This window comes from Pipistrellus kuhlii, unplaced genomic scaffold, assembly GCF_014108245.1.
Source record: "Pipistrellus kuhlii isolate mPipKuh1 unplaced genomic scaffold, mPipKuh1.p scaffold_m20_p_22, whole genome shotgun sequence".
Lineage (NCBI taxonomy): Eukaryota > Metazoa > Chordata > Mammalia > Chiroptera > Vespertilionidae > Pipistrellus > Pipistrellus kuhlii.
In genome coordinates this window covers 4,060,912-4,073,324 of record NW_023425521.1, presented here as the reverse complement: position 1 = coordinate 4,073,324, position 12,413 = coordinate 4,060,912, and the positions used below count along the sequence as shown (strand labels likewise).

Genomic DNA, 12,413 nt, shown 5'->3' with positions numbered 1-12,413 from the left:
GGCGGAGGCAGAGCGGGGAGAGAGGAGTAAAATTCCGCCAAACAGCCTAAGAAAGTCATCTCTTCACTTAAAACTGCCCGTCACCCCCCACCCCCCACCATTAACTTTCGATTAAGACCTCCTCGTTATGGCAACTAAACTTTACTTTGCATAATTAAGATTTGCCTCGGAAGAAGGGGGAGGGAGAAGCCGCAGCTCCCGGCCATTCTCTTTCACCTCACCTCCTCCCACCCCCGCCCGCACCCTCCAGCTCCGGGCCTCTAAGTTCCTGAGTTTTCTCACTTTGAGGTGCCACCGAACACAAAGAACCATAATGGGCTTCTTTGTGCTCGCTACGGGGCAATTACGCCCCGGAGTCCAGGCCCCTTTAAGAGCCTCTTAAAGAGACAGGCTCTCGTTTTTTCAGAGGGTTATTTAAGGGTGTGTGTGTAGGGGAGGGGCGAGGAAAACTCCTAGGGGTCTACTTATTGAGTGAAGTGAAACTTTTGTCTGGACTCCATGAGAAGGGGCTGAGAGTAAAGTCTTTATTAACTGTTAGCTTTTTTTTTTAAAGTCTCTCTTTTGAAACAAATCTTTAACTTGAAATTTTTTCACTTGATCTGTAAAATTGGACTGGAATAGGTGGGGTTGAGAAGCAGGGGCGGAGGCAAGGATTTAAAGAGGCCCTACCCTGGAGAGCGCCTTGGCCCACCGGAGGAAAAGTGATCCAAGCGAGAGTGGCTTGGGTCCACGGCTGTGCTGGGGAATGCGTGCCCACGGACCTCGCCTCCGCGACTCGGGGTAGAACCCCGTGCTGGGCAAACAGCCCTTAATATAATAATAGCATGTCTCTTTAAAAAGCAAAAGGAGGGGGGGAAAGTTTTGTTGGCATCTGGTTTCTGATCTCATTATGTTGTGGTCGACCAATCCAGCCCTCGGGGCTGGTCCTCGAGTTTAAATCTGATTGGCCCAGAGCACATTTTGGGATGGTGCTTAGAGCTCGACGGGGCGGTTTCAAGGTTCCCTTTTTTGGGGGGCTGAGGAGAGGGCGGGGCCGCCGGCCGGGGACCCCTTGAAACCGACTAATTAGGATCGGAGAGGCCGAGGTGAGGGCCGGAGGAAGGCACAAAGGAGTCGCTGGGCGGAGAAGGGAGGGGAGAGGCGAGAGGAGGAGGAAGACGAGGAGAGAGCACAGCAGCGCGCGGTGCTTCCAGCTGCTCAGTTAGACCGAGGCGAGCTAGCGGGCAGGCGCGCCGCCCCCTCCCCCGCCCGGCCTCCCCGACTCCGAGGCCCCGAGCAAAGTTTGCAGAGAGGCGCGGGAGGCGGCGGCTGGGGCGAGGCGGCGGCGGGGAAGGCGCGCGGTCTCCGGGCTAGGGGCGGGGGCGGGGGCCGCCCCGGAGCCGGGTGGGGGGCGGCGGCCAGCATGCGGCCCCGCAGCGCCCTGCCCCGCCTGCTGCTGCCGCTGCTGCTGCTGCCCGCCGCGGGGCCAGCCCAGTTCCACGGAGAGAAGGGCATCTCCATCCCGGACCACGGCTTCTGCCAGCCCATCTCCATCCCGCTGTGCACGGACATCGCCTACAACCAGACCATCATGCCCAACCTTCTGGGCCACACGAACCAGGAGGACGCGGGGCTGGAGGTGCACCAGTTCTACCCGCTGGTGAAGGTGCAGTGCTCGCCCGAACTGCGCTTCTTCCTGTGCTCCATGTACGCGCCCGTGTGCACCGTGCTGGAGCAGGCCATCCCGCCGTGCCGCTCCATTTGCGAGCGCGCGCGCCAGGGCTGCGAGGCGCTCATGAACAAGTTCGGCTTCCAGTGGCCCGAGCGCCTGCGCTGCGAGCACTTCCCGCGCCACGGCGCCGAGCAGATCTGCGTGGGCCAGAACCACTCGGAAGACGGCGCGCCCGCGCTGCTCACCACGGCGCCGCCGCCGGGCCTGCAGCCGGGGGCCGGGGGCACCCCCGGCGGCCCGGGCGGCGGCGGCTCGCCCCCGCGCTACGCCACGCTGGAACACCCGTTCCACTGCCCGCGTGTCCTCAAGGTGCCGTCCTATCTCAGCTACAAGTTCCTGGGCGAGCGCGACTGCGCGGCGCCCTGCGAGCCGGCCAGACCCGACGGCTCCATGTTCTTCTCGCAGGAGGAGACGCGTTTCGCGCGCCTCTGGATCCTCACCTGGTCCGTGCTGTGCTGCGCCTCCACCTTCTTCACCGTCACCACGTACCTGGTGGACATGCAGCGCTTCCGCTACCCCGAGCGGCCCATCATCTTCCTGTCCGGCTGCTACACCATGGTGTCGGTGGCCTACATCGCCGGTTTCGTGCTCCAGGAGCGCGTGGTGTGCAACGAGCGCTTCTCCGAGGACGGCTACCGCACGGTGGTGCAGGGCACCAAGAAGGAGGGCTGCACCATCCTCTTCATGATGCTCTACTTCTTCAGCATGGCCAGCTCCATCTGGTGGGTCATCCTGTCGCTCACCTGGTTCCTGGCGGCGGGCATGAAGTGGGGCCACGAGGCCATCGAGGCCAACTCGCAGTACTTCCACCTGGCCGCCTGGGCCGTGCCGGCGGTCAAGACCATCACCATCCTGGCCATGGGCCAGATTGACGGCGACCTGCTGAGCGGCGTGTGCTTCGTGGGCCTCAATAGCCTGGACCCGCTGCGGGGTTTCGTGCTGGCGCCGCTCTTCGTGTACCTGTTCATCGGCACGTCCTTCCTGCTGGCCGGCTTCGTGTCGCTCTTCCGCATCCGCACCATCATGAAGCACGACGGCACCAAGACGGAGAAGCTGGAGCGGCTCATGGTGCGCATCGGCGTCTTCTCGGTGCTCTACACGGTGCCCGCCACCATCGTCATCGCCTGCTACTTCTACGAGCAGGCCTTCCGCGAGCACTGGGAGCGCTCCTGGGTGAGCCAGCACTGCAAGAGCCTGGCCATCCCGTGCCCAGCGCACTACACGCCGCGCATGTCGCCCGACTTCACCGTCTACATGATCAAATACCTCATGACGCTCATCGTGGGCATCACGTCGGGCTTCTGGATCTGGTCCGGCAAGACGCTGCACTCGTGGAGGAAGTTCTATACCCGCCTCACCAACAGCCGGCACGGCGAGACCACCGTGTGAGGGGGGTGTCCCAGGGGCCGGGGCCACGCCGCGCTTCCCTCCTCTCCGGGATGGGGGCTCCTACAGACTCCTTATTTTATTTTTTTAAATAAAGAACAATCGAAACCATTTATTTTTTAGGTCGCTCTTTAAAGATCATTCTGCCCACCACCCCACCCCCGCCAGGTTTGTAATTAAAATTGTAAATAGCCTTTGTAAATTCAATTATATATTTTCTATTTAAAAGAAGAAAAGAGAAAAGAAAAAAAGAAAGAAAAAAAGGAACAGCAATGGGCGCCAGGGCTGAGGACTGAGGGGAAAGGGAGTTCTCGCCTTTCAAACACTACGCCGCACTCTGGTTCCGAGTTGTTGGTGATTTGGCAGGGCTGAGCCTGCTGGAAGAGGTGTTGGCTAGTTTGTTTCATTCAGCTTCTAAAGCCAAATTGGTGGGCCTTCTCACTGAAGCTGGGTCTGGGGAAGCTGGTGGATTTTTATTTATTATTATTATTTTTAACAAGGCTTGGATTCTTCTTGTTTTATTTCCCTTCCCCCCTTTCTCTCCTCACTTGTCCTGTTTCCTTCACTAGATCTTTGGAATGGGTGGGGTGGTGGGGAGGGGCGGAGAGCGTGTGCGGAATGGCCTCCACCCGCTGGCCCACTCCCCTGCAGGCAGGAAGATCTTTCTCCTCCTCAACTTTTCTTCTTTTCAACTTGATGCTCCAAGTCCTTGGAGTGAGCCAAAAGTGCTTTGTGAAGTGTGTTTTGAAATAAAAACACCGCCCCCCCCCACACACACTACCTTGAGTACCCATCCTGAACCCTTACATTTTTGGGGGGGGGCGTTAGCTCGCAAACATTAAGGTTTGGTGATGTCCTTGCATCTCTCCCCTAATTTCCCCCACAGACTGTGCCTCAACCCCACTCCCTCAACCAAATATCTTCCCTAGCTTCAGGTTTGTGGGGTGGTTTGTGTGTTATGTGTGGGGTTTTGTTGTTTAGGGTTATTTTTTTTCTAAAAGCAATAAAAAAATGGGTTGGGTTGGAGGGAGGGGACAGATGGGCTGAGATGGGCTGGTGGGATTTTTAGTTTTCTTTTGACAAAAGACTGGTTTCTTTTCAAACTTGTCCAGAAAAGGGGGGAGGGAGGTGGGTATCTTGCTTTGGAAGGAGGCTCTGGGCAGGCTCTTTGTGACTGTGGGGGTGGGGTTGAGTGTTTACATGACATTCTATATCACAAGATTGATAGAATGTTTATAACAGATGTTTCTTATCTTCCCCCTACCCCCCTCAAATAAAAGTCAAGACTTTTTCTTAAAAGTATCTTTGACACTGGTATGAGAATTGCAGTTTCCAATACACATCCTCTCCCTCAACTATTTGGAATATTTTAGAACTTTAATTCTAAAGGATTGATTTGAGGACCAAGTGGGGTGGGTGGGCCAAGTATGCCACAGAACTCAATTTTTCACCATCTTTTGTTTCTTGGTAATAGTGCAAATTAAAAGCTAATAATCATAATAATAAAGTGCATTTAATTATCTTCTAGAGATCTAGCCCTTTAATTGTATTTAACAGGGTTGTAACATTTTATTAGTTTAACCAAACCACACCTCCCCCTCCCCTCTACCCACAACTGCTCTGTTGGGGAAGGGGGAGAGAAGAGGCCCCCTGCTTGGGGTTTTGCTGTTTTAGCTAGATGCTGAGGGGGAAAATGGTGCCTGACTACCCTTTGTTGAATGTTTGGGACAAGGGAGAAAGTAAGTTAGAACCCCTACTTCCAAGTGTTAGTTTATGTTGGGGGAGGGGATCTGGAAATGTTTGGTGGTAATTGAAGTCGTATGTGGGGCTTTGTTTAGAATTGTATGAAGTCTGAGGATTTCAGCTGAGCCCCTTTCCCAAAATACAGAACCTTCTCCCAAACCGTCTGTGCCGAAGACCAGAATCCTACATTAAAACTAGCTTTTCCCCTAAGGGCATATGCGAAGTTCCAACGTAAGTCTCCCTCAGCTATCAAATAAGCGGGTAGGGTGTTACCGGGCTGCAGCTCCATTTGTTGCAGGATTTCTAAAGGAACCCCACAAGGCCAGCAGGAAAGAGTTAAATTACAAACAAATTGTTAGTGCCCCTCCTGGAAAGAATGGTGAAAGCCTGTGAAGGGGTGTGTGTGTGTGTGGGGGGGGGGATAGATTTTGCAGTGACTGGATGGAACCCAGTGGGAAGAGGAGCGCTGAAGATTTGGGCGGGGGGGGGGGGGCCCTCTCCCACTTCTAAGGCCTCAGCATCCCAGCTCTGTGTGCTGTGGGCATTTGTCAGTGGACACCCGTGCTATCAGCGGAAGGAGATGGCAGATGAGCCACACTGACCTCTTCCTTCCCTGAGTAGGGGTGAGAGGGAGAGAGTTTTGGTAAAGATTATTCTTCTCAACCCCAGAAGGAAAACATTTCACCTGAGGCCCCGGGCCTGGGACAGATCTCAGACCACAGCTGCTTTCTACCTGCCCTCCCCTCCCCTCCCCTCCCACAAAGCAGCAAAGCTGCTCGTCCGCAAGATTCAAGGCATCTGTCTCCGAACTCCGCCTTCATTGATCAGACTTGGGCTTTTCTTCCCCTTCGCCAAACTCCCCTCCTGAAAAAATAGCCCCTTAGCTACAAACTCTTTGTCCTTTAAGAGCCAGCAGGAAAGGATAGGAAAGTTTTCCAAAACAAAATTCTTCTGAACATCCCCAAAGAACGAGGACCAGTAGAATCTGGAGCTGCTGCCTTCTGGGTAATTTTTAAAGCCCCTCCAAGAGTGTGTTGGGGACCTCAGACCTGGGATGGATTCTAGAAGTGGGGAGATGCTGTCCCGGGGTGCAGGAGGCACATGTCTGGCTAGGGGAGCCCAGTCCCAGCTCCTGCCGCTTCCTAGGCATTGTCCTTTGGTAATTCCACTGCTCACTGAAATAGGGCCCTTCCTCTTCGAGACCCACCCTCCTCTCCTCTAAATGGATTGAACTGGGGTCCACTAACCCCTCTGAGCACCTGAAAAATCTTTGGGCCTCTGGGGATAAAATGGTCAGATCCCCTCAAGAACACACAAGTTTGCATTTAACTTTAGAGAGTTTATGGACCTTCTAGCTGTAAAACCCTCCTCCCCCCAATACCCTGCCCCAAGGTAGTTTTCCAAATTTTCTGATTCCTAGTTTAGACATTTCCTAGTCCTGATTACTGGGTATCTCCAGTTCTCCAAGGGGCAGCTTTTATCTTCTCAGGCTAGTGTTCCCACTCTCTAATCACCTCTGCTGGGAAAAGGGTATATAGCAGGGGAAGCCATCAGGCCTACAAAACCAGGAACACTGAACCCAGATTATTCATCGATCCGGTTTCTCTCACCGGGAACAAGTTATCTAGATGCAGCAGTGGAATGAGTGTGTAATATGTGTAGCGAGAGAAAAGAAATAGGAGAAAGACAGAAACACACAGACCAGCCATGTGTAGAGTACAGGCTTTGACATGAGAAAGTGCCTAGCTCTGAGTCCCAGCCCTCATCTGTAAAAAGCACAGAGTGACTGTCCCAGCAAGGTTGTTGCAAAGATTAGATCAGATGGTACACCTACAGAAGCCAGTACATAGTAGAAGCTCAACAAACTCTTCCGATCTAGGATAAACTCCTAAAAATACAGGAGAATCCCTGGATCAAAGGATGTGCATTCTTTGAGGACTTTTTAACCTATTTTGTTCCTGGCAGTTTTAATAGACTAGAATGATTTTCTGCGCTTCCAGTTTTTCTACTTGACTCAGGGTGCCAGCTCCCAGTCTGGAGGCTCCTTGGGGTGGTAGTGGGCAGTGTTTCTCTCCCCCCTTCCCCTGATTAGGACAGAAATGTCTTACCCGCCTGAGTGAACAGGGCACGAAGGTGGGCGGGCTCTCTCTCCAGCTGGCTTTGAAGCTGGCTAATTAGGGCGAGGGCTGTCACAGCTGGCTTCCCCGGTGCCTCCCCCTCCCCCTGCTCTGCCCCATCCCCAGACTCACAGCCCGAGTGCCCCTCCCTGGGCTGCCTTGCCTTCCTATGCAGACGTGCTGCGCTTCCAGGTTCTACGGGAAAGGCTAGGATTGGAGGCCGGAAGAAAGGACAAGATGGGACTTGGGACATGGAACAAGCTCAGAGACCATTGCCTGGGTTCAGAGAGGGCCGCCAATGGCCCCAGGCCCCCTCCTTATTCTAATGAAGCCTGGAGAGGAGCCGGCCTGGGCTGGGGGCTGAGCCCTGGGTCCTTTGTTTGAAAGCCAAGCTTTCTGAAGGCTCCAGCCTCCCAACCTGGCCCTTGTAATTAGCCCCAATCAGAATGTTTATGTCGGGGCCTCGTGCGGAACTCAGAGCCCCGTGATTTCATTCCAAACCTGGGGGAAGAAGGGAGGGGAAGGGATTTGTGTGGGGACTTACAAAAAGGAGGATGGGGATGAGAAAAACCTGGGGTGAGGGGAGAAGCAGAGGTCCTGAGGCTAGGGGCAGGACAGCCACTCCCATTTGACCATCGCAGGGGTCAGTACCCCTTCCAGAATAGCTGGTGCCCTGGCATCCTGACCCTGGCCTGGGCTGCATGCCTTCTGGACAGGCTCTGTGGGTGGGTGGGCTTGTGCCAATCGGAAATGGCTTGGATGTAATTAACCCAGCTAATCACCAGCCTCAGCCTGGTGGAAGGGAGGGTAGAGCCCAGAGCCACAGCTCCCCCAGGAAGCTTCCCTGTCCCTATTCTTTTTCCGATGACTGGGGCCTAGGATGTGCCAGGCTCTGAAGCTGATTAAGATGGTGGAGTCAGAGGGTGGGCAGGGAAGTAAAGATGCTTAATTCTCATCGCTGGCCTTACTCTCAGGAGAAATGTGAGAGGAGGAGTGGGCCTGAAGTGGCCATGCTGGGATGGGGGTGGGAGGTGATAATAGGATGGGGCGGGAGGGTGAGAGGATTCTCAGCCACTGCTCCCAGGTGGCACTGGGTGTGTCCCAGACTCAAAGTGAATTTCCCTCTAGGTCTAGGCCTCCCAGGGAACTCTCTGGGGACGAATGTGGCTTTTAGGGAATTCTGAGTATGAGTATTGGGTTTAGTGCCCTGAGGGTGGGGAAGGGGCAGACTGTGGGGTTTGAGCTTCTAACACTCCTGCTTAAAATCATACAAGGCCTCCAAGAAGTGTTCCAACTCCCTCCCTCATTCAGCCTCTCCCTCACTCAGCCCCTCCCTCACTCTGCACATAAAGCTTTCCAAGATCTGGATCTGGCTTCTACTTCTCTAGACTAATGTCCCATGTCTTTCCCAACACTTGTATGTGCCAGCCTCTGGAACTCTTATGTTCTTCCATGACTTTGCACATATTGTTCCTGTGGCCCCAATGCCCTTCCCTTTCCCTAGCCTAGCCATTAGCTATTGGTGCCTCAGAAGTTACATACGGCCAAGTGGCCCCTCTATAGATAGCCTTTATCCTGTCCCCACATTGGGTTCTCACTTGTGACAACACATCCCATTATTGTTATTCGTCACCTTTTCCTTCTTTCTTTTTTTAAAATATACTTTCATTGCTTTCAGAGAGGAAGGGAGAGGGAGAGAGAGAGACAGAAACATCAATGATGAGAATCATTGATCGGCTGCCTTCTGCAAGCCCCCTGCTGGGGACCGAGCCCACAACCCGGGCCTGTGCCCTTGACTGGAAACGAACCTGGGACCCTTCAGTACGTTGGCCAATCCTCTATTCACTGAGCCAAACAGCTAGTGCTCATCTCCTTTCTTAACTGTGACCTCCTTGAGGGAGTCTGTGTTTGGTCTTTTCTATTTCTCTAAGCCTAGCAATATGCCTGGCACATAATAGGTACGCAAGATCATAGGCTCTGTAGCCAGACTACCTGGGCTTGAATCTTGCTTCAGCCCCTTGCTAGCTATTGACTTTGGGCAAGTTAATTAACCTCTCTGTGCATTGTCTATAAACAGGGAAAGTAATTATACTTACTTGGCTAGACTGGTTTGAGATTAAACAAATTCAAGTAAAATGTTTAAAGCAGTGCCTGGCACATAGTAAGTGCTTAATAATTGCTAGTTAAGCTTATTCATTTATGTGTTGGCTCTGTATATGTGTATTTACTGCTTACCAAGAGTCAGGAACTTGCTAAGCTCTAGAGATGCACAAATTCAACCCCTGCCCACATGGAGACTTATCATCTAGTTTGTGGAATGAATGAATGGATAAGTATCAGGTGTGGTGCTTCTGAGTTTATTTGATATGTGTCTTTGTTTGTTTGTTTAAGTTGTTGGTTTTTAATGTGCAAGCCTTCATTAATTTGTACCCTTGCTCAGGGCTCATGAATGTTAGAGGCTTTAAAAAATGTTTTTATTAATTTTTAGAGAGAGAGGAAGGAAAAGCGAGAGGTAGAAACACCGATGAGAAATATTGATGACAGAGAAACAGGCTGCTTCCTGCACACATCCTACTGGGGATCAAGCTGGAAACCAGGACATGTGCCTTGAATGGGGATTAAACCAATGACTTGTTGGTGCATGGGATGATGCTCAATCAACTGAGCCACATCGGCTGGCCAGGCTGTTTGTTTAAATTCTTAACATGTTATTATTATTATTATTATTTGAGGGGGGGGGGAGGGAGGGTAAGGGAGAGAGAGAGAGAGTGAAACATCGATTTATTGTTCCACTTATTTATGCATTCATTGGTTGATTCTCATATGTGCCCTAAGGATGGAACCTGCAACCTTGGCATATCAGGATGACGCTCTAAGCAACTGAGCTAACCACCCAGAGCTGTTTGGTATGTGTTTTGTTTGAAAGTGTGTCCAGGCTCAAACATGGAATCGTGATGTATCTATTTGGATAGTGTAAAACAAGGAATGAAATTGAGGATGATCCCTTATAAACTTGACATGTGTAATCTAGTGTTTGGAACATGTGGGGAAATTGTCCAGGACAGAGGGTCCTGGAAGTCTTCTGTTTAATCTTCACTGCTAATGAGAATGTTAAAGACTTTTTTTTTTTTTCCTACAAAGCAGAATAATTACTCTCATACAAATATACCCTGAACACATCAAAATTTTTATTTAACTCATTCATTAATGAAGGAACCAGTAAGATGTTCAAAGGAGAACTCAAAGAACAGAAACATAGCTAGGCCATCAAGAATACTAAAATAAATTTGCTTAATGTAAAAGCAGGTAATATCCAGTGGGCAATAATCAATTGCATCTCTACCAGACACAATTTATATTTTTATGGACAAAAATAATTTTCATTATCAATTGTCTGGGTTGTGAAATAACTGTACAATAATAAAACTCAGAGATAACCTGCAAGGACATAGTCTTCTCTCTGACCGTTTTTAAGTCCTTTAACAGTTTTCCTTAATAAGAAGTTCTAAACTCAGATACCTGAAGATGACAAGTGCTATGCACACCTTCCAACCTATGAGCTTTAGAGTCAGTAGGAAGCTCCTTTCTATCCAGAGAGAGCTGGATAGCTTCCAGCCTTCCCCATGTCGGCACAGCCTTTGTCCAACATTCTTCCCAACCCTTGTTCCTCTCTCCTCCCTCCCTTGCCTTCTTCTTTTCCATCCCACCACTCACATCCCCTCTAATTGCACAGCCAATCCATTCACCCCCTACGCGGTAATTACTATTTATTTATTTAATCCTCACTTGAGGATATTTCTTTCCCCATTGATTATTAGAAAGAATGGAAAGGAGGGGGAGAGAGAGAAACATCCATGTGAGAGAGACATATCGATTGGTTGCCTCCCATATCAAGCCTATAATCAAGGTATGTGACCTTGACCAGAATAGAACCCAGGACCCTTCAATCCAGTCTGAGGGCCGATGCTTTATCCACTGGGCCAAATAGGCTAGAGCATAATTACATTTATTGAATACGTTCTATGTGCTAGACACTGTGCTAAGCACTGTATATTCATAATAGCATTTAATGTTCAAAAGAACTATGAAATGAGTTCTATCTTTACCTCAAATTATAGCATATTAAAGTAACTGAAGTTCATGGAAGCAGCTGTTCCAAGAGCATCTAGCTAAGCTAGTCAGAGCAGAGCAAAGGCAATCAGACTCTTAACCACAATACCAGAAATACAAATGAGGTCGGTTTACATGCCAACTGTAATAATTGGTAGTGGCTTCCTGGAGTATTGTGTTCAGTTGGATTCAGTTCTGATTTAGTGGGAGATAGTGATGAAATCCACTAGTGATGTCTGGTCACAGAATCAAAAAGAATGGAAAGGTTGGCAAGCACATTAGGTATTTGTCAGGCTGGCTTTTTTTTATATTGTCACCTGCATTATTTCCTGGACATTTTTTTTTTTTTTACATTCCTGATAGCCTCTTCCTTTAAGACCTGAACCCTGGGCCCTCAGTGTCTGAATCTTATTGCCAATTTTATAGAATTTTGCTATTCAAAGTGTGATTCCATCTCCTTTCTCCCCTGTCCTCCCCAACTCCCCAACAGTCCCATCCCTGTGCTTGTTAGAAAAGCAGAATCTTGAGTCTGACCTCATACCTACTGGATCAGAAGCTGCATTTTAACAAGATTCCCAGAGGATCTGTTTGTACCTTCAAGTGTGAGTCAGAGGATGGGCAGGGAAGTTAAAATGCTATGCATCTAGGGGACTTCCACCTCAATTGCACCTGCCCCCACCTCAACAGCCAGAATTATCTTCGAAGAAGGTGCTGGCTCAGGCCCAGGTCTGAATATTTCTAATAGGCCCTAACACTTAACCCAACAGGACCAGGTGGGTTTACAGACTATTTCAACTGAGGCAGGAAGACTTGAAGACATCCTCCCCACACTGATAAAACCTTGCAGGATTCTCTGACTTTTCCCACTAAGAAAATGAGTGCCTCTGGGGCTGCTGGACACTGCTGTAACTCAACACCACATCTTTTCCTGTTTTCTAAGTCTCCCTGGGGGTCTCAGGAATCCAGCCCAAACCATCCACCCTAGCTTTTGGCACCTTTGCCCCTTCTCATAGGAGCTCAGGGAGTTTGGGTGGATTGGAGTGGAGTTGGATAGTAGTGCAGAGATGTGAAGGGGAAATAGTTGTTGACTCGGAGAGCAATAACTGCTCATTTAATCATTGGTTCAACCGGTAGTGTTGGGAACTATTCCGTGCCAGGCACTGGAGATGCAGCAATGACTAGAGCCTGGTCTATACTCTTGAAGACATGTAAGCAGATAATTGCAGTATCATGTGATAGAAGAGGCAGACACTGAGACTGTCAGGAAAAAAAGGGCATTCTATGCAGAGCAAACATCATGGGCAAAGCAATGGAAGAACACAGCATGATCAGACAATAGTGAAGAG

General features: G+C 50.4%; 1 protein-coding gene across 1 annotated transcript; it reads left to right on the top strand.

Annotated features, from left to right (window-relative positions):
- Positions 1-1,069: 1,069 nt before the first annotated feature.
- FZD2 (frizzled class receptor 2) lies at positions 1,070-3,208 on the top strand. Its single transcript, XM_036451315.2, has one exon. The coding sequence runs from the start codon at positions 1,403-1,405 to the stop codon at positions 3,098-3,100; it is 1,698 nt and encodes a 565-aa protein (XP_036307208.1). The 5' UTR covers positions 1,070-1,402; the 3' UTR covers positions 3,101-3,208.
- Positions 3,209-12,413: the final 9,205 nt, after the last annotated feature.

Coding starts and splice junctions, on each gene's coding strand:
- FZD2 (XM_036451315.2), top strand. CDS start 1,403: ATGCGGCCCCGCAGCGCCCTGCCCCGCCTGCTGCTGCCGCTGCTGCTG.